At 38.7% G+C, this 22,053-nt stretch overlaps 1 protein-coding gene across 1 annotated transcript in view; it reads left to right on the top strand.

The window, feature by feature from the left end:
- The first annotated feature begins 5,433 nt into the window (after window positions 1-5,433).
- Window positions 5,434-22,053, top strand: part of LOC115427982 (potassium voltage-gated channel subfamily KQT member 4) — a 29,159-nt gene continuing 12,539 nt past the window's right edge. The window contains exons 1-10 of the mRNA XM_030146742.1: window positions 5,434-5,523; window positions 8,293-8,419; window positions 8,541-8,716; window positions 10,773-10,898; window positions 12,466-12,576; window positions 12,680-12,775; window positions 12,868-12,956; window positions 14,226-14,351; window positions 19,796-20,025; window positions 20,110-20,209. Coding sequence (XP_030002602.1) covers window positions 8,302-8,419; window positions 8,541-8,716; window positions 10,773-10,898; window positions 12,466-12,576; window positions 12,680-12,775; window positions 12,868-12,956; window positions 14,226-14,351; window positions 19,796-20,025; window positions 20,110-20,209 — 1,172 coding nt within the window. The 5' untranslated portion in view covers window positions 5,434-5,523; window positions 8,293-8,301. The remainder of the gene's footprint in view (window positions 5,524-8,292; window positions 8,420-8,540; window positions 8,717-10,772; window positions 10,899-12,465; window positions 12,577-12,679; window positions 12,776-12,867; window positions 12,957-14,225; window positions 14,352-19,795; window positions 20,026-20,109; window positions 20,210-22,053) is intronic.

Below are 22,053 nucleotides of genomic sequence, written 5' to 3'. Positions count from 1 at the left end.
ACCCTTTAGATTATACAAACCCACCCTCATTACATTCAGCTGTATTGGAAGTTGCTCCTTGCAGTGTTTTGGAGTTACCGTATGTAAGGATAGTAAATCAGAGTTGTTTTCATAACTTGTTTCTAGGGGAATGTTGTGTTTGCATTTTTGGAAATCCAAGCTGTCGATCTTGCTATCTGTGCTGTAACTTGTTTCCTGTCATGAGGCACAAGTCAATGAAAGAACCCACCTGAGATGCTGCTCCAACTAATCTCCTCCTGATGGGATTACACACAGCGGTTTGAGTTAATTGAGGGGAAACAGACAGACAGTACAGTCAGCATGTTTCTCACTTGATGAATGACTAAAATGCATTGTTTGCAAAGAGTCATCTGAGCAGGTTTTTTTTTCCAAAGTAACTGTGCCATGGTTGAGTTACAAACCCCCCTGTGCTCCGATCACTGGCCTGAGGAATATACAGTAGTAGTCTGGGGGGTGTCTGTTTATTCACATCTGGTGTCCGGTGTCTCTCTAGCTGTCTGAGATCTACTTTGTCTTCCTGTTTGTAGTATCTTGACCATCTAGAGCTGTGACTGGGCAGGCAGACTAAAAAAAAAAAAAAGAAAAAACTGTCCTGCTCATTCACCGATTCTTTCAGTTGTATATGTAGGATAAAAGAGATGTTAGAATATGTGATTTCAGGCCTGACCATATGATAGATCCTATAATGGTAAACTCCTTAAAGTTGCATATGACTTTCATCATGAATTTTTCTTCAAATTTGTAAAACCTGAGTGATAGCCTCCTTATCACTAATCCATAAGTCTTTCCTTGCTAACGCACCTGAATCACTTTCCTCGCAGTGAACAACATTGAAGTGTACCCCATCACAAGCCGTCCATTTGTTTATATACCAAACTAAAACTGAAACCAGAGAATGTGATCTGAGGATAATGTTTGTATGTGAAATAATGCATCTTATTTGAGAAAAATAAAGTCACAAGTCTCCATTCGCAACCTCTCCATTTTCTTTTTCAATTTCTTTCCTTCTTTGCGACTGGGAATTCAATATATTTAAGCTGTGGCCTAAACCAGGCATTTGAGAATGCCAGCTTTGGAATGCAATTTTCCCCCATTTTCTGACACTTGATTCATTAAACAATGAATCATTTAAAATAACTGACAGGATGAAAATAATTAGCAGAATACAATGTATGATTTAAGCCTCATCACGTATTTTCACAGTTGGTAAATCACTCCATTATTTGTCTGATTAATTGCTCAGTTGTTTGGTCAATAAAAATTTCAAGAAACACAGAAAAATGCCTGCAAGTGTTTCCAAATGTCCAATAATATTCAAATTTGAGAGTTTAGAGTCAGGGGGAAAATGCACTAATATGTGACCCTAATGCATGGGTTACGCTGACAGACGATCGAAATAGTTGTCAGTGAATTTAATGGTTGACAGCTAATTGATTACTCAGTTGATATGACCTCTCATCCTCTCTCCCTGTTTGTCCTTCATATCTATGAAACTGATCCCACAGACGAACCTCCTCTGTTCATCTGTTCTGATTTGACAATGAGGGTTATGGTCTGTGTTTTTTTCCTGTTCCTATTAAATGTATCACCACACAACATTCGGTGACCAATCAGTTATTGCTAGCCTCTGTGCATTAATTACATAAATGTGTTTGTTTTTCAGTACAGTGGGTGACCCCCATCCCTTAAACTGAACAAATTTGAGCAGTTTTTTAATGTGAAGTGCATTTTGTTTCATTTCACACACAGACTTGTTGATCGCATTACTAATCGCTGTGAAAGGGCACCATTGTGCTAGTCCATGAGAATTGGTTTGGCGTCCAACAAAGTGTTCTCTAACTTTGGTCTTTGGCATCTAGACCAGCTGGACCAGCAGCTGCCACCTGGCTAATCCTGCCTCGCTGTTCTGCGTTCACATGACAGGCAGGAAGACGGCAGCTACTGCTGTGATGGAGTGGAACTCTAGTGCGTTTAGTGGAAACATTACAACCCGCTAATGCTACAGTATATTTCACTATCAGCCACTATAATGGAGGTCAACTCATAGTAGATTTTTAAAGGCTGATATAATAATGGTATTTTGGAGTAGGAAAATGATTATAGCTGATTAATGGGGTCTTATCAACCATGAAAAAATTAAATTACTGGAAATGAAGTATCTTTGGCTTTATTAGAAACTACAACTGTTGAACTTTACATCTGAGTCAAAATCATTTATACCTAAACAAAAAAGTGAAACTCAAAGTAATTAATCTCTAAATCTAAAACTCAATATAGAAGTAATTCTAAATGTTCTAGGTAATTTTCCATTGTACTGAGCTGTTATTCTGGTTGAAAATCAGCTCATCATTCTGCCACTACTGTACATATATTTGATCTTGGGTAAATAAAATATTTATTTATTGCCATCTACACTGTCATCTCAATGTAATTGATGTTGATGTTATTTATTTTTATTTATTTATTTTCTTATATTTGGTAAATGTGATTCTTAAAAACTGAATTTAATCCCAGACAGCTGATGTCCTGCCTGCTCTGGTCATGGCGCTCAAATATATACTTAATGACATTAAAAACACACGGTCCAAACATGTGGTGTAATTTCCAGAAAATGATTTGCTCAGGTGCCTATTTTGTATATATTGCTCACGAGATGAGTAATGCAGTTAACAGCTGTATTTTTTCATTCTTGATGTGTGTGATGTCGGCGTTTGGACTAATCCCTTAATGTCGGACACTGAGTTGAATCTCTTGTACAGAGCCACACTGCACTGGTAACTTTAGGTGTGGTCAGTAGTCTATATAAAGACAGCAAAGAAAACCCAAAATGTTTTTGCCAACTCAAAATCCCACAACTTACGATAGAACAGAGAGAACATTGACATGTTACGAGCAGGTCTGAGCTGTGTTAAAGTCGCTTGCTGTCTGCGCTGTCATCACAGTACAGTCAGTTGTCTGAGTGCCAGATCGGTGCCAGATTAGATCGGATCAGATCCCTCAGGACAGTTCCATGCGTCGTCGCTGCACTGCTTGTTTGGAAGCTAGAGGTGGACACACCCAATATTGAATGATGACACTTTCAATTTCTGAGTACCTGTATTCAGTGCACTGAATAAATGTGTTAAGTTAATCACAATATGTCCACAATTCATTCTTTAATGACCAATGCTTCCCTCTTTAATATGAAGGTAACCCCAAACCAATTTATTTAATATATCTCCAAATATACATATTATTCTGACCAGTGCATTTTTAATGGCACTAAGTATATTATAGGCAACAGTAAAAGTGATTTTTTTAAAAAAATCTTGTTTCAATTATTCCGTCATTTACACATATGGCATGTGTCATCTTAGAATATAAAGTATTGAACTGTGAAAATACATAAATAAAAAGACTCAGCACCGAACATCACAGAGGTGATGTCACCATAAATGTCCACAATTTACTCGGAGCTGCTGAAGATGTCTCTGCAGATTCAGCAACTTCTTGGCTCATAAAATAACTGCTTGAACTCATAAACATTATATCATACATATATGTATACACACATATATGTGTGTGTGTATACATATATCATAACATCATATGTGTAAATAATGACACACTTCAGACAGGACTGTTCATGTTTTTTCTGAAGTTCCCTTGGACACAGTGGAAAGGGAGGGACTTCTACTCTCCATTAGGTAATAAGTAGGATGCATCAATTGTGAAATTCAGTTAAAATCAAATTAAAATTTGATAACTAACTGATGTGATGCTATTTTCTTTTGTTTATTATTTGATTATTTCTGTTTTTATTGTTATTCACTCTTTACTTTGTGTCAGGCCTACAAATAATATTTTTATTTATCATCTTACATACTCATATTGGCCAATATATTGGTGCATTCTTAGTCGTTGCCTATGAAATGAACTGAAGTTGTGACAGTTTGCTGCCATTACTTTTAGATACATTTGCACATCTCAATAAGAGGGTTTCACCATCTCTAGATTAATATCAATGTCAGCACATGAATGTACTCCCCACATTATAAACACCCAATGTTTACTTTGTATGGACACAATTCTAGTTACAAAAGTAGCTGCAACTAGATGGTGAAGGCTTTATGACTTAGCACACATACAGTAAGGTCTGTCACACTATTTACAGTAAGATATAAAATAACATGTACTTAATAGATAAGAGAGAGAATCTTAAGATTTATTAAATGAGTGTGATCGTTTTATTTGTTCTTTTTGAGTTTTTTTTTCCATTTATGTCGACACATAATGATCAGGAAATGATGTAAATCAAACTAATGGAGAGAAAGTACAACACAAAATATCATTTATCTTCCACCTCCGTCTGAGACCAGCCTCCCAATGTCTGCTGTAGCTCCTTTTAATCTCACTGTCGACAGGTCCACTGAAACAATATCTAACAATAACTTTTTTCCACTAGTTAAGTGTGACACTTAAGTGCCAACATTTTTCTTTTCAGCAGAACACCTTTATAAACATAAATGTTTTTAGTTTGAATACAATGACCATCCTCAGAGTGCAGCATCATTTTTTAAGACTAAAGAATATTTACCATTTAGCAAGATGTTTGTCATCTGCTTAGCATTGGAAGGTATTACATGAAAAGAGGGATATATGGTATAGGTTAAAGGAAGTAAAAAAACTGCCCTAAGGGGATTTTACAGTAATAAATTCATAGTTAAAAAAGTTGATACAGAACACACTTTCTCTGTCATTAACTACATTTGACCACAGACAAGTGAGTGGAGACGTCTCACTTCTTCAGTGTTGCTACAGTAGTGATGAAATGTTTATACTAACATGAGAGCACCAAGAATGCCAGACATTAGCAGAATTAATGCTGTATTTCATTGTGGAGTAGCTGTCAAACTGAAGTGGCCATTACTTCAGTGAAACAGTAATCTAAGTCCCAGTGGGTCTCGTTCTTCTTTTGAACTACAATGCAGTGATGCCAGTCCTCATACAACACACATTTCTTCAGAATAATCAGAAATTTAAAGAACATGAGCACTCAAATAAAACAGAAGCTACTGTACATGTGCAGTATCATAGTGCTGTGATCTTATTTTCATTACGTTATTCAGGGCCGGTGAGAAAATCTACTAAATTTAGTTCCAGCATCATGACTTTTGCTGCAGACAGCATATGACTCTGCAGCTTTGCTTGTGTTACGTTATGGATCAACAAATCTTCTCCTGCGTCTTTGCAATTTTGTGTTTTTCTGTTGGCTAATCACTCAGAGAGTGAGCAAAGCCCGTTTTAATGAGATTTACGAAGTCCATTTGTTTTTTTCTCTTAAGGGACAGAGTTATTTTTTTCTAATTTCTGATGTGTGTGTTCCTTGTGATGTGTTTACTGACCTGTGCTTCATTATGTTTGTGTTTCAGTTTTCTGCTGGTGTTCAGCTGCTTGGTGTTGTCTGTCTTCTCCACCATCCCCGAACACCAGAAGTTCGCCAACCAAGGCCTGTTCATCCTTGTAAGACCCACTTCCTTCTCCCTCACAAAAAAGACGAACACACACACACACACACACGTACAATGACCAACTCAGCATCCATTTTCTGTCCATACGTCGTCCTTTTTCTTAGACACCATCTCACTTACTGCGGCGTGTCTGTATGTGCTTGCATACGTGTTGTTTTGTTTGCCGGCGGAGGCAGAGACAGCCTTGTAAGCAGGTGGGAGGATTCAGGTGTTGTTGACTACGCAGGAAATCACAGACATGATCCACTAATCCTAATAGCCATCCCATAATCTCCCCTCTTCCTCTGCTTTCCAGCTGCTTGAGTGAAAGGTAATGGACACTGGCGTTCTCCTTCTTGACCTGACTTCAGACCCCCCCCTTCCCACCATCTCCTTCCACCTTGCTCATCTATACGTGTTATTTAATGGTCTGAGTCTGGACTGACGTTAGCTCTGTTCACTCTTTGGATCAATCACCCAACCATTAGCAGGCAATCAGCCATTAGCAGACTTTTCTCACGCGAACATTTCCTCTAATGACGGATAAGGTCAGTGCACCTTAAACTAAAACAACAAGGCAGAGCCAAGAGTCACATATTGAAAGGCTGTGAGTTTTATCACCTGAAAGTTTGAAATCATCATCAAATCAATAACTGTAAAAGAAATAGTTGTTTCCAATACTATTACACTCATCCTTGCGAAACATTTAATGTTTTATGTATGAATGTGATTGAAAAGAAAACATATCACAAAGGACAGAGAAGGAAAATAGATGCAAAGGGAAATGTATTAATTTGGTCAAGTTATGAATCATGGCAAATTTGCAAGTACAAGTTTATGTAACAATAAACAAAAAGAAAAGGCAAGTGTTTTATCAAAGTAAGATTAAAAATGCAAAGAATGGCTAGAACAGCTGGGACAAGGATCATGGTTGGACATAAAGGTAATGTCATAAAGGACATATGTGTCTGTGCCTTTGCACTTTGAGTCAGGAGACCCAGACTTTTCTTTATTCTTCTAGTGGTTTGACCTGCACTTTTGTTTTTTGGAAATGTCTTGGAAATGAATGGAAAAGTCAGGATTGTTACTGCCTTTGAGTTAAGGTGTTCATTTGTCCATCAGCCTGTTACATATTCTCATTCCACGATGTTATTCAGACAGGGTGGAGTGGCCATGGATTTTATAGTTTTAGATCAGATCAGATTACATTTTTGAGAATTTTCCAGAAAATTCAATGGTCATTACACTAAAATGCTTTCAAGGGTTGTTGTTTCAGTGGAGCTCCAGATATTAGACGATCTCCCAAACAGTATCTGTCATTAATGTTTTTGTCAAAACCACTTAAACAAAGGCCAAGTCATGATCGAGACTAGAGAGTATCAAGAGTAAGGAAAGGTGAAGTCAAACACAAACCCAGCATAATACACAACAAAGGCATTACAGCAACCAATGTATATATATGATATGATATGATATGATATGATATGATATGATATGATATGATATGATATGATATGATATGATATGATATGATATGATATGATATGATATGATATGATATGATACGATATGATATGATATGATATGATATGAAGATAATGGGTGAGATAATTTCCAGAATGAGGCATCAGACACCAGGGTTCCCACATGGTCTTAAAAGTGGGTGGCTGTCTGGGGCAGCCTGGGCCCGTGGGGCTCGGGAACCTGCGCCTTGCCTGCCCCTGGGTGGCTGGCGCCCAGCTGGGGGTTTGGTGGCTAGTGACCCTGGCCCACTGGGGGCTGTGCTCGGCTGGGGCCTCCGGCTGGGGCCTTCCTCTGCCATCTCTGGGGTGTGCACATTTTCGCCTCTCGGGGGAGGCCCCTTGTTATTTGGGCTGTTGTTATTTCTGATATTTATTTTTGCTTAGTTTACTCAGTCCTTGGTCTAGTTATTGTCATCATAATTATCACCATGGTTGTCATTGTCACCATTGTTGATATTTTCTTGTGAGGGTCTTTGCCACCTTTCTTTTCTTTTTTTTCTCCCCCCTTTGCTCTCTCCTTCTCTCTTCCCCCTTTCTTTCCCTTCCTCTTGTTCCTTCCTGTCAGGTTCAGCATCACAATGTAGTTCAACAAAACCCAAAATAAAGACAGTGGAATATCAAAGGGAGCCTCATATATTTTATGAAGTTCCCCTTGACAAAGCAAATTTGTTCAGCGCAACAAGGCAGCCAGACCACCATATGACGCTGAACAAGACAAGTTAAAAAGAAAAAAACAAAAAAAAACAAAACAAGTTTTAAAAGTCTTGAATTTACAAAACTGCATTTAATACCTTAAAAAAGCCTTTAAAAGGTACTCAATTTAATATGGTAGGTCTGAAGTTATGTTGCTTTAAACTTGATCACTGTGTTGTGTTTAAATGTGTCTGTTAAATGTCCATACTGCAAAGAAAGTAACGTTAGTCGACTCAGTTCCACCCATTCCAACTTGACAATACTGAAATAAGGAACCAATTACAGCTAACTTTGCAGCCCCCAGTGAGAAATGACTCGGAGCGGTGGAAATTAAGGCGCTGGAGTAAATAAATACATTTTCCTTAATTCTAGGAGTCACAAATTTTTGCCAGTATGGCTGTGAAATAGGCCTTGAAATTGGCATTAAATTCTGTTCTAAGTAGTCTTACACAGGTCTTAAAAAGTCTTAAATTTAACTTGTGGAAACCTGTAGGACCCCTAAGACACATCTCAAGTGCTTCACCAGAACCTGTCACTAACATGAGTGCTCGTCTTTCTGATTACAGGAGTTTGTGATGATTGTGGTGTTTGGTTTCGAGTACTTCATCAGGATCTGGGCGGCCGGCTGTTGCTGCAGATACCGAGGATGGCAAGGCCGGCTAAGGTTTGCCAGAAAGCCCTTCTGTGTCATAGGTCAGTGAGTGTGTATGTGCTGTAGTGTGTGTGTGTGTGTGTGTGTATGTGTGTGCTCATGTGTAGAGATCTGTACATCATTCTTCTCCATTATCTCCTTTCTTCTTCATTTTCTCTCCAGACTTCATTGTATTCGTGGCATCCTTAGCAGTCATTGCTGCAGGAACGCAAGGCAACATCTTCGCCACCTCGGCCCTGCGCAGCATGCGCTTCCTGCAGATCTTGCGTATGGTTCGTATGGACAGACGAGGAGGCACCTGGAAACTGCTGGGCTCAGTGGTTTACGCTCACAGCAAGGTGGGAGGAAAAGGCTGTTATCTAGAGCACCCAGGGTTCCTATACTTTTTACCTTCTAAAACTCCCCACTTTTACCAATTTTAAGACTTCTTGGATTTTTTGTAAATAAATGGTTTTGAAGTGCAATTGTTGACATGTACAACATTCTATCTACGCTGTTATTTTGTCAAATAATAATATTAATGATTCAGGGTTTTCCAAGGAGCTTTGATGATGTTTGGGTTCCAGGTCTGAGTTTTGAATTTCTACCTATTTTTATTTGTCTTCATGTTGTTTGTGATCAATATCATACTACATTATATTTGTGAAAGAAATTTGGCAACATTTAATACTTATACTCAAAAGTCTGTGTTTATGGAAGACTTAGGCTCAGCTTAATTATTCAAATATTTGTGTACAAACACCTGATAGGATAATACTTGCTAAAGCTCCACTGCAAATGTCATACTGTTTAGGGAGTTGTTCTCTAAATGAATTTTATATTAATTTGTTTTACGTGGTGTCCAGAATGGCTTGAGGTGCTGTGCTTAAACCCTATGGAGGCAATATTAGCTAGGTCCTGTAGCTCCTAGAGGCAGTTTGGAGCAGGAGTGTGTGTTCAGTTGTCATACCTCTGGCCTTGTTTTTGACAACAGCAAGTTCGCTCTGACCTGAGCTCTCACACAGTGGTAAACATCTTGGTTGTGCCGGCTGCAGACTCCAAAATACTTGTGTAATTGATTTGTTTTTTTTTTAGTAAACAGCATAAGGACAAAAGTCTGGAAAAGCCTTTTCATTTTTTCATACTTTACCTAGGAATGACTAAAATCTAATTCCTTTTTCTCTACTTACCTCTGCTACAAAAACAGGTTTTTCCTACTTCCTCTTTTACTTCTGGATGATAACAGGAGTGTCATGATATTTTAATCTGAACTGTCACACAAATAATTAAATTTAACAATATTATTTTTTAATCTGTTAACTTTATGCCACCACTGTATTATAAGTCTAGAGGTAGTTTAATTATGCACATACTTATAAGAGTTCTTTATTATTATTATAGAATTTTGGAACATATAAGATTATATTTCAGTTTTCCTTTTGCTAATGCAAACTGACTGAAATATACAAATCCCATTACTGAAACTGTAACTTTACTGAAACATTAGACTACTGTGTTTCTGAGCTCAGTGGATTGAGGTGGATGGTGAATCTGTAAGTGCTCTTTGAGATTTGACTGTCTTTCTGTTTTGAAGCTGATAAATTTCCAGGTTCTCCCTTTTATTTTGCCTTAAAACCCAAAAAATGGGATAAGAGCTGTGCTAAGGAGTTTAACTCTGTAATTAAGTCTAAATCTGTGAAGGCTGTTGAAACACAGTTGCTCAAATACTGTGATAATATCATGAAATGAACAGTTGTTGAATAGAACCCAACAAGATGCTGCCTGTCAGACTATTGCAAAGTTTGTGGAAATACTGATAAAATATGTTATTCATGTTAGTTTAACCTATTTGGGAGAATGGAGACAATCATCATGATTATGCAAAATAATCACAGCTCAAACAATGATGTGATGATGTAATAACTGTGTCAGGTTAATATGATTCTAGGTGTAGTATTCTGGATTATTGTGACAGCTGAAGGGAGGCTGAGAGTTTGAGCATTATTCAAAGGCTGGTGAAGGTGGTGGTGACAGTTACTAACATACATAGTACATAGTAGGTCTACTGATGACCAGATACCACCTAATTACATTTACCGCCCTCAAACTCCTCTTTAACTGCTCATTTTTGGCACTTAGTTTGTGTATTTGTGCTGACTTAAACAGCTGATGCCCACCGGTAACAGAACACAGTTAGACAGAGAAAAGATGATGATGATGAATTGATGGCCTAGCCTCACACCACTCTGGAGCCGAGTCATAATGGAAGTCGAAAGTGATGATGATGGTGGTTTAGCCAATAATGATGATAGTGAAGCAGTAATGACAGCAGGGATTATGATAGTAAAGACGCTACTGCTGCTGCTGTTGACAGTTGTGATTGATGCACCTCCTCTTCCTCTCTCTCCCTCTCAGGAGCTGATTACTGCTTGGTACATAGGTTTCCTGGTTCTGATCTTTGCCTCCTTCCTGGTCTACCTGGCAGAGAAAGACAATAACTCAGACTTCAACACCTATGCAGACTCCCTCTGGTGGGGGACTGTGAGTACTGCATAATACACACGCACTCAGCATTTCTCAGGTTTTTTTCTTCTTTTCTGGTATAAGCAAGAGGGCAGCAGACATTACAGTTATAAAGAGCCCTATAATAAGTATAACTGCTCCAGTGAAACCTGAAATTATCCTGCATCAATCAGTGTGGAAGGGTAATATAGATAGCCATAATAATAAGTATTGTTTCTGTTTTAACGACTTAATCAAGACAATTTCATCCCCACACAGTGAAAAGCAAAGCAACAGTGACTTACATATATGTATATTTAAAAAAAAAAAAAAACAATCCAAAGGCCTAATGTCAAAGCAGTGTATTTGGATGTCACCCCTCTGTAATCATTTGACTTTCAACTTCAGATAAATCTTTATGGGCAGAGGATTTCTTTCTGTTTTAACTTTGTCTGTTCAGTATAAAGTTATAGGAGGTGGTGATCTCAACCTAGCATCAACACTGGAACCAAAGGAAGAAAATGAACCTGGTTTTATCCACCTATCACACTTATCAAACCCAGTGTTTACCACATTACAGGGTGAGTCAGAAAAAACGCTCTTTTCATTTAAAGAAATTATACCACTGAAATGGAAATGCTTATTTTTCTTTTGATTATACAGTTATATTGATGTGGTTATTGAGCATGTCTGGCGATTGAATCATTGATTTATGGCATAGCATAACAGAGGGAATGTCCATTGTTTATTGTGCACCGAAATATCTGCCAACACAGTTTATGCCACCGTGAATGAAATTGAAATTGTCAACCATTACAGCATGTTTACTCGCCATCAAAATGTTTTGTCTCAACGAAGTCGTCCGGCACGACCTTCAACCTGGCTACCATTCAGATTGGTTCAAATCTGTGCTCGTTGTCGCATCTCTAACACAGCTCTTCTCGCCATTCGTGTTCGTCGTAGGGCTTGGATTTCAGCCGTGATGCGATTTCGGAGTTCCTGAAGAGTTTGTGGAACAGTCTGATACACACGGTTTTTAAGATACCCCCACAAGAAAAAATCAAGGGGGGTCAAGTCCGGGGATCTAGGTGGCCACTCTCTCTCCTGACCCAAACAGACAACTCGATGAGGAAATAATACCTGCAATCGCTGTGGTCTTGCCATGATGAAAACTCCCTGGGCACTGTCATGTAGGCCTATGTCCTGAGTGTGAAAGCAAAGCCCCGACTCCTGTAATTGTTGTCAATTTCATGTTTGTTCACTGTGGCATACATTGTGTTGGCAGGTATTTCAGTGCCCAATAAACAATGGACCTTCTCTCTCTTATGCAATGCAATAAATCTATGACTACATCACCAGACATGCTCAATAACCACATCAATATGACTGTATGGTCAAAAGAAAAATCAGTGTTTCCGTTTTAGCAGTACAATTTCTTTAAATGGAAAGAGCGTTTTTTCTGACTCACCCTGTATATCTGATATTTAAAATTATCAGCTGTAAGACCAACACCCTCAAGAATGAACAGGTTACATGTAATGGACTTATTGTACTTGTGGATGTGCTGTGTGTGTGTGTGTGTGTGTGTGTGTGTTTTTGTCTGTAGATTACTCTGACCACTATAGGCTATGGGGATAAGACCCCTCGTACCTGGCAGGGGCGTCTCCTGGCTGCTGGCTTTGCTCTTCTGGGCGTCTCCTTCTTCGCCCTTCCTGCTGTAAAGTCTCTTTATTCACACAAACACATACTTGAAAATGTTCCATCAGTGCCATCAATGGTCAAAATTGAACTGATGACTGTTAATGACCTCTGACCTTTAGGGAATCCTGGGCTCAGGCTTTGCTTTGAAGGTTCAGGAGCAGCACCGGCAGAAGCACTTTGAGAAGAGGAGGATGCCCGCTGCCAACCTCATACAGGTATCGCTTATTTTTCTCCTTTTTTGTGTTTATTAAATTCACTCAGCCTTGTGTGTTTATTTTGTGTTTTGTGTGATTGTGTCTGTCTTTAGGCCGCATGGCGTCTGTACTCCACAGATGCCAAGCATTCCTATCTAACAGCCACATGGTACTTCTATGACAGCATGTTACCTTCATTCAGGTAGGTGCTTACAACCGTCATCCATCAGAAAACCAGCCTTGACTTTGCTCCTTTGTTTGAGATGGAAGAAAAATGCAGTTAGAGTCTTGATCAGCCTCAGAGAGAGCACATATTAAATTTACTGTGTGGACAGCATTTTAGATTTGTGTTTTGCACCTTCTCTTACATTTGCATCAACACTCATGGTAGTTGGAGAGCACTTTCACACCTAACTCATTTGGACAATTCTGCCCCAGAAAAATTATTCAGACAAAAAAAAGAGGTGGTCTTGAGGTGGATCAAACTGAGGTGTTGAATTCAACAAAGTTATACAAGGCTATACTTGACAATAAATAAATGAAGAAAAACAAACCAAATAGAAGATGATAAAAAATTAGTCAAATTAACAATATGCTGTTGTTAGACACAGCCTGTCTATAAAGGGATAAGAAACACATGATGATGATGACAACAGAATGTCTTAGACTACATTCAGACAGCAGGTCTAAAAGCACAATTTGGGTTTTTTTGGGAAATCCGATTTGTTTTGTATGCTTGTTAATATTATACATTAAATGCAACTTCTATCAGTTTTGAGTATGAGCTGAATACGACCCTGAAGTGACCAGCATGCACAAAAGAGGTCCTGCAAAATATCGGATACGTTTCGGATTTACGACTATGAATGAAAGTGGCCTGGGTCGGATTTGTAAAAAATGGGATTGTGCTGTTCAAACTGTCTTTAACAGATTGAATACAGGCCACATATGGGCAAAAAAATCAGATTTGGGCCACATTTGCATGCAGTCTGAACATAGCCTAAGTCTCCAAAAGTGCATGTGAAAGTAAAATAAATCACTAAAAATATCAAAAACCTGAACCTTCATTTGGACTTTCAGGTGTGAAAATGCCCTCAGTGTAAATTTGTCCCTCTTTATTTTTATAAGATTATTTACAGTTGATCATGACCCCTGTTCAATTACATTTTCCTGACTTTGTTCCATGCAGTGTTTTCTTATATTTTGCATATACTGTATGTATTAATTTGACTAATTTCAATTTGCTTAAAAGGAGGGGAACATGAGAAACACAAATACATTCATTTCAAGATAAAACTTTTCATTTTGCCACATCTTACATTTGAGTTGTCATCTAATTCCTCTCAAGTATCCCTCTTCTTTTGAGTGTTTGGACCATTCATTTGGCCTTTTTGTGAGTTCTTCATTATTGCTATTTTTTGTGTTCATTTGTCATGTGTTTTTTTCATTTATTCGTGCACGTGGGTGTCAGAGAACTGACGCTACTGTTCAGTCACCTCCAGCGACAGCGTAACACCAAGAAGGTTCTCCACAACTCCTACCACGCGCTGCTGTCTGGGCTTCGGCCCTACAGCTCCCCCTACCTGTCAGGGGACAGGTACGCACTCCGCCACCTCTCGCAAACCTCACAGGCAGACATTTCAGACGGACACCCAAACTCTTATCTGCACTCATGCTGACACACATTCCCAAACACTACAACAATCACAGCAGGGACATGCAGTAGAGGAAATACTGACCAACAAAATGAAGACTGACTGCTTCTGGAGCTGCTCTCTGCATGGAGGTGTTACGTATCTAACAAAATGTCTCTAATGCTGCGTGAATCGAGACCTCAGAAGTCTGTCCCGGGCCCTCCTGCTTTTCGCCTCATCATCAGCACCTCCCGCTGTCCACTCACTGTTCTCCTCTTCTTTCTTTTCCTTCATTTCTGTTACATCCTTTCCATGCCGTCCATCCATCCTTCATCTTCCATGTGTTCTCAGGAAGGCAGAAGTTCCCTGCAGGTTTGTTCTTCAAGTCGTAAGATGTGCTCGTTGTTTTAATGGCATTCACAGTGAGGATGCATTCGCTGCATTATAAAAGCCCAGGGAAAAAAAGTGCTGTTTGTGTAAATGGTTTACGCTATTTCAGACTGTTGCATGCAATCAATGAAACAAGATTTTTAGTGTACCTGAATAATAAATGTTATTATTCGTATTAAAACTGTCTTGAATTCGAGGAGCTGCGATGATGATTAATAAGGCTGTCTTTGATGAATATACTCAGGTGAAGCTTTACGTCCCACCTTTGCATGATCTTACCCTGACGACAAGTCCAACTCCTCACTCCTCACTCCTCACTATGGGCAAACTCCCATGAACCCTCTAGTGTGTCTCCATAATCCAAACCTGCTCTTTACTGTACATTTTACAGCCTCAGGTAGGGTTAGGGCTGGGTGATATGGTCAAAACTGTTCAAACTGTCATGATAAAAAGGTTTACATCAGTTTATTATTGTCACTTTAAAGCTGTAGTGTTTGATAGGGTTTTTTTAGTGTCGGCATTAGTGCATTGTCAATCCAGTGGTCTGAGAAAAAATTCTGTTTTCAGGTTGTATAAATGTACTCTGTCTATGTCTAATCACAGGCCTTTACAGACATGTAGGGAGGTTCAGTACGTGACTGATATCTATAATAGCCAATCGCTAATCAGATACCATTCATCAGATGCAACCTGAAATTAATTCTACTTCCTCAACTCTGTGTCGCAACCTGGAAGATTCAAAAAATGGTTTCACTTTTCTGTAAACATTATGGAATGATTCCAAGTTTATGTGTATTTTTGGATTTAGACTCAGAGGAGACAGCTGCAAAGGGATGAGGTGTGTTTTCAATTTCTGATGTTTTTCCATGTGATTTTTCCTCCAGCAGCTTGAAATGACAAATGATCTCAAGTTTCAATGCAGATTCATGGTTCTGAATAAAATTTGCAGAAACCACATGATTATAATTAATTATTAAAAAACACACAACAGATGTGACAAAATGAAAAAGATGTGAGCATTGTACAAGATATAAAATCACAAAATCACCCCTGTAGTCTCTGACCCCAGAAGTTACTGCACATTTAGTGCATATTTATTTATTTATTTCATTTAAATTTTTGTTATCATTTTGGTCCTGAGTAAATTTGAACAAACCAAATGATTATTTGTGGTTTTGAAGTACTTGTACAAGAAATGTATTTAACCTCCCAAGACCCAGGAAATGTCAGCAAAGTACAAGCTTTTTTTGTTTTTTATTAAATAAGTGCCCATATTGGAAACATCATGATGCAACAGTTTTTTCAGATGTAGTTTTTAAAATTTTTATGGAATGTCCTTTGTGGTGGACAGTTTTCATTTCTTTTTTTTTTGTATCAAGTTGTGAAACTCTTGTCCACAAATGTGGACAGAAAACCCATAGCTGGGTGTTAGGAGGTTAACCTTAGTCTCTGATTTTGTGATTTACTACTTATTTTAATAATGGACTTTAATTTAATTTTCATTACTACTTTGATCCTGAGAGAACATTGAAGAAACCAGATGGTTATTGTTATATTGTTATAATTATTTGTAAGAGATGCAGATGTAGCAATGAGAAATATGTACAAGGTATATAAGAACACAAAATCGCACAGTTTCTATTAGTGACTTAAACCTATATTTAATTTGATTAGTTTTGGTTTACTTTATTATGAAACCTTACATAAAAATAAAAAATGAGGATTGCATTCTTTTCTAGTCATTCTACAAGTGAAAACAATGTGAAAAGTTTGTTATTTTTAGTTTTAAATAACTTGTCTTGATCAGAACATGGTGCTTACCAGTGGAACATTTCTGAAATCTCAAGGCTCAACCCTCAAAACAATTATATAATCAGAATTTTTTTCAACTTCAAAATATGGATGAAATGTGAAAAAACAACAAAGCATTGATACTTGTGGTTTAAATACAACATGAAAATGTATTGCGATAGGGACATTCATTTTTCAGTTTTATCGCCCAGCCCTGAATAGTGTAGTTTATCCAGACCAGGACATGTAAGGGCTGTTTGGACTATTGAGACGTCACCTCCTCCTCCTCCTCCTCCTCCTCCTCCTCCTCCTCCTCAACTTCTCTGCCCCTGGTTTCCTTTGCCTGGTTTTCTCCTCACGGGTTCACCACATACCCAGGTTGTGTCCCAGAACTTCTCGTCTTCCTTCACTGCCCCTCCCTTCTTCCTCTCCTCTTTTTCCCCCTCACCCTTTCTCCCTCTGCCTTGTGTGTCTCCCCAGTCAACTCCTTTCTAAAAAGCGGGGTCTCTTCCGGATACACGCTGGCCGCAAGCAGAGGTATCCACGGCAACAAGCCTGTGCACGGGGCACGCTAGAACGTCACAAATATCTAACACCATTTCTACTTCCTCCCCCCTTTAACATGCATATCCTACTCACCTTGCCTGACTCTGCATTTTGTGGACCGGAGCAGTTATTCTCCAGACATCAAAACCACTCACACTTTGTGAGGCTCATTTATGACGTTTATTGGGAGATGCTTCTAACATGCATCACATTTTCACCCACGTTCAGATTAAGTATTTTGAGTAGGCGCCGCACTCTGGTCCACAAATGTACTCATGACTCCTTCACTGTGAAGAAATGCTCCATTTTATTAAGAGCATGTTTCTCCAACTTGGACTAAGTGCTGGAGAAACTGGTGCTGATTTGCTTTAGCTTCCAGGTCATATAAACCATGTGTGGAAAACACGACAGAAGTCCTTGATGGTTTATACATGTGACAAATCTTTTTTTTCCCTTTTCCTTCCAACAATAAATATCTCATCAAGTAATGCAAAAGATGAAATATTTACGGACAATTTTTTTTTTTAAATGAAAAACTACTGAATTCAAAGGAATTGGCTTGGTTCATGTTTTCAATATATTTTCTTTCACTGTATGTTCTTACAGAAAGAAGGCTTAAATAATTTAGCATGCTTTCTTCTGCCAAATTCCAGTCATGTAAACTTTGCTCTAAATCAGTATGTTTATAGCATAGTTTTTTTTACAAAGGTTTTTAAAGCTCCAGTGTGTAACATTTAAGGAGATTGAGGAGGATCTAATCATATTAATACATAATATAATATTCATAATAATATTTTCACTACTTTGTACTCATAAAATGAGAATCACATTTTCATTGTCTAGGTTTCACTTATGCTGTATCCACAGAGGGAGTGAGTCACTATATTTATAGTCTGGTTTGCTCTATTTATGTGCAAAATAGTACCTACTGTCCCTAGTATTTGAAATGATTTAAAGTAGTTGCAAAAAACTATGAGTTAATTGTTTCCTTTGCTTTTAGTAGATAAGAAATATTTTTCTAAATGCAGCTAACTGCAGCTCAGACTGAGGATAAATGACAATCTAAGTAAAGGTCATATTAAATGCATTTTTAAGGTTCAGCATATTCAGCAAGCTTCAGAATATTCATGGATAGAGCTCCAGAGTATTTAATTAATAAAGAAAATGTAACTGATCTTTAGGCTTAAAGAAAGTTTCATTAGCACTTTATGTTTGACACTCTTTACACAAGAACATTTGTCATTGCTATAATCGTATATCATCGATAGTAAAGGAAAACATGACAGGAAGTAACCTTTTTGCACATGTGTAGAACAAACCAGGGATAGGTCACAAAGTGGGTCACTGTCCGTTGAGCCCACCGTGCTGGATGTTTCTACAGTAGCTCTGAATGGACTTTTATGTTCTTATTTTTATTATTTTACAGTACATGTCATCCAGTGTTAAGGGGGTTTACTATCACCTACCTTGTATGAGTGTAGATTATAGTTAATATGCTCTTAACTTGAAACCCCAGAACCAAAAACACTGGGTCCAATGAGGGACTTTCACATGTTTTGCTGTCACTGTGTATTGGGTAAGGGAGGTATTCAGCAAATTCACCACTAGATATCACTAAATATCACACACTGAACCTTTAAGTGAATGCTGTGCTTTGTCAAAGTTTGGGGAAGATTCAGTGAAACTCAGAATGCATCCAAACATCATTTGCCTGCTTAACCTACAGCATGCAAAGGGTTCACTCTGTCTTCCCTGTTTCCTTCCGTTCGTACCTGAAGCATTTCAGCTCGCTCATGTGAAATGCTCTCTTCACAACCATCCCTTAACTATTTAAATTTTAATTTAAATGGCTGGCCATAACACACGCACAACAAAGAGTATATCATCGTAGAAACTGCGCGGCGTGAACAACCGGGCTGGAATTGCTCTGTGGTGCATGACGTTTGCATTGCCCGATGGATCCGTGACAGTGTGTAACATGTAAGTGGCTGTGGAGAGGGAGTGGTCTCAGGAGTGTGCTATAACTTTAGGAGTCAATCTGATGGAAAGAATGGCTGCCAAATAGCTTTCCTCCTGTAAATAGATGACCTGACATTCTGGCCTGCCTGAGGTTGTGGTGAGTGCTCTAGAGCACTAAATGACACATGTATGGCTGCGCTTTAAAGCCAGTGTTTTGATGCTTTTTTGCTGCGTTGAAGAGATTAAGGAGCTGCGCCTTTATTCTGATGTTAGGTAGAATGCATTCTGCCATCCCAGCACTACTGCTCTTGAATCAGGTTTCAGTTTGGTTTTGCTGAATCAGGTACTATGATAGGCACGTTAAATAAGCAAATCCTCATGGCAGAATCAGTGGTAGCAATAAAGAGTGGTCCCTGTGGTCAAGCTGCCTCCAGGATTCAGCCAGTGTTTGTCTCACTTAGACAAAATACAAGTGTCTGTTGTTGTGTCTGTTTGTTGTTGTGATTCTCAGTAAGTGTTACTAAAAGCACAGGTCTTTACTAACAGACTCTTTCCTAAAAATGCCCAGACTGCTGCTCTGCTGCTTCCCTAAGCTCCCAGGAAAACACAGCTTAGTTTTCCGTTATGATCACTGTGGTCAATGAGGGGAAAAACTCCAGTGTCAGTTATTTAAACAACACCATTTCCACAAGTTGTTAAACTGTTTTGTCCTCACCGTCAGCAGCAAAATGGGCTTCAGGGATCGTATCAGGATGAACAATTCCCGATCATCCCAAACCATTCGGAACAAGGCGTCACCTTTGCCCCCGGGCTCTGGTGTCCGCCGCTCCCCCAGCCAGGAGAACGTCCCTGAGGCCACCAGCCCAGGGAAGGTCCAGAAAAGCTGGAGCTTTAACGACCGCACACGCTTCCGCACATCCCTGCGCCTGAAACCACGTCCTCCTGCAGATGGTAGGCAGATACATACACACAGCAAACACTTTTCATTCACACTTGTAAGCCTCATTCTGAATGGTTTCCTCCCTGTGGGTGCAGTGGAAGGGGTCGGTGAGGACAGCGTGGAAGAAAAACCATATTGTGATGTGGCCATGGATGAGGTAATCCCAGCGGTGAAGACCCTCATACGGGCTGTCAGGTGAGTCCTGCAGTTACAGCACATTTATAACAGGTTATATGTCTATATTTACAAGGGCCGTTCAATAAATTCATGGCCTCACCCAGAACAGAACAACACAGACTGATAATTTATATTTTATTTTTCAACATAATCTCCATTTACAGCAATGTACTTGGTCCATCGATGTTCAAGCATCACTATCCCATCACGAAAGAATGTAACATCCTGTATTATAACAACCAGTATTTCTGGGTGAGGCCATGAACTTATTGAACAGCCCTCGTAGATGTGAAAGTCTGATGCCAAGGCAGAATGAGCAAAAACTAAAAGTAAAAGGCTGTGCTGATTATGGGTGTTTATATAATTAGCAAGCTATAGCTATTACTATTACTTAAAAATATTCAAAAATGAAACATGTATATGAAAAACCAGGTCTGATGTTTGGTTAGAGCACTGAATTTATTCATTTCTCTGTCACTGTTAATGCTCTTGACCATATAAAGCTACTATGCTATGATATTATAATTGCTGTCATTTGTTGATCCCTAGTTCAGACTAAACTGTGACAAATCTGACCTTTTTTGGACGATTGACTAGACTGCAAAACAAATCTACCTATGGGTATAAATAAAGTAACCTGGACCTTGACTTGACCTTGATTCCAAACAGATCTTTAGTTCAGCTACTGAGAAAACTGAGGTTTTGTGGTTTTACTGTAGCTGTTTAGGCTGATATCACTAAATATGCCACACTGTCAGGTCTTACATGTAATTACAGTGAATACTGTAGTACATTAACACATAATAGTGTACATGATTTGTATGTGAATGGACTGCATTTATTTAGCTCTGTTCTACATTGATGGCTTCCAAAGCACTTCACAATTCATCACATTCACATTTTTGTGTAGAATATAAGATATTTCGAGGGGATCCGGGGATCAAACCACCAGCCCTCTGGTTTCTGGATGGTTCTACCCCCTTACACTGTGTCATATTTTGGTGGAAAGCTATTTTGGGCTGAAACATGCAATGTGTATGAAAGCTCATACAGTGGGTACTTGATACTTAATGGGACTAATTCTTCAAGCTGTAATATCTACAATTCCTGCACTAAAATACTAAATGTTACAAGGTTTGTTTGCTTGTGAACTTGCATTATGTCAAATATTTCCTACAATGTTCAAATTGTAACAAGTTTGTATTTTAGTCAATCCCATGTCTTTCTTTATAATTAATAAATAACTAGCAAATTAAGACATAACATGTATAGTACATCAATGAACAAAAATGTGTATAAAATGTATTTATTACTTATGAGTAATAATTTCAGGTCAGATTTTGTGATGAGACCAGATATTACTCCTATAACTTTAATTATTATCTTTATTGAAAGATGCCTAGTGTCAGAAACTATATGTTTAAAAGAAAAAGAAAAAAAGGTTAATGTTAGTAGTAATAATAGGAGCAGAATAATGAGTTAAACCACACCAGGAACGCAGACGATGGAGAGAATGGTAAATAAAGTCAACCAATAGTAGCATACAGTAGCTTGTGTTTGCAGCTCTGCTCACACGGCTCCACCTGGTCACTGATAGAATAAGGTCACTTTGGTCAGACAAACACCCTATGCATGTTTACCTGGAGCATCGCTCGGCTTCGTCAGCCTGCATTAATAGATGAACATGCTGCTTTTCCATTTAGGCGCTGGTGTGTGCAGATTCAGCTGACAGAGTGGAAATGTCCACTTAGGAGAGGTAACTGAGCCCTCTTGCAGGCAGGGTTAGTTCCCCACTGTGACCTTGTCGCTCAGCAAACCCGGTTCATTCAGGCCGGTCATGTGTAGGGCGGGCTTACAGAGAA

The sequence above is a fragment of the Sphaeramia orbicularis genome, chromosome 11 (genome assembly GCF_902148855.1).
Source record: "Sphaeramia orbicularis chromosome 11, fSphaOr1.1, whole genome shotgun sequence".
NCBI classification, from domain to species: domain Eukaryota; kingdom Metazoa; phylum Chordata; class Actinopteri; order Kurtiformes; family Apogonidae; genus Sphaeramia; species Sphaeramia orbicularis.
This window is presented reverse-complemented; position numbering and strand designations above follow the sequence as displayed.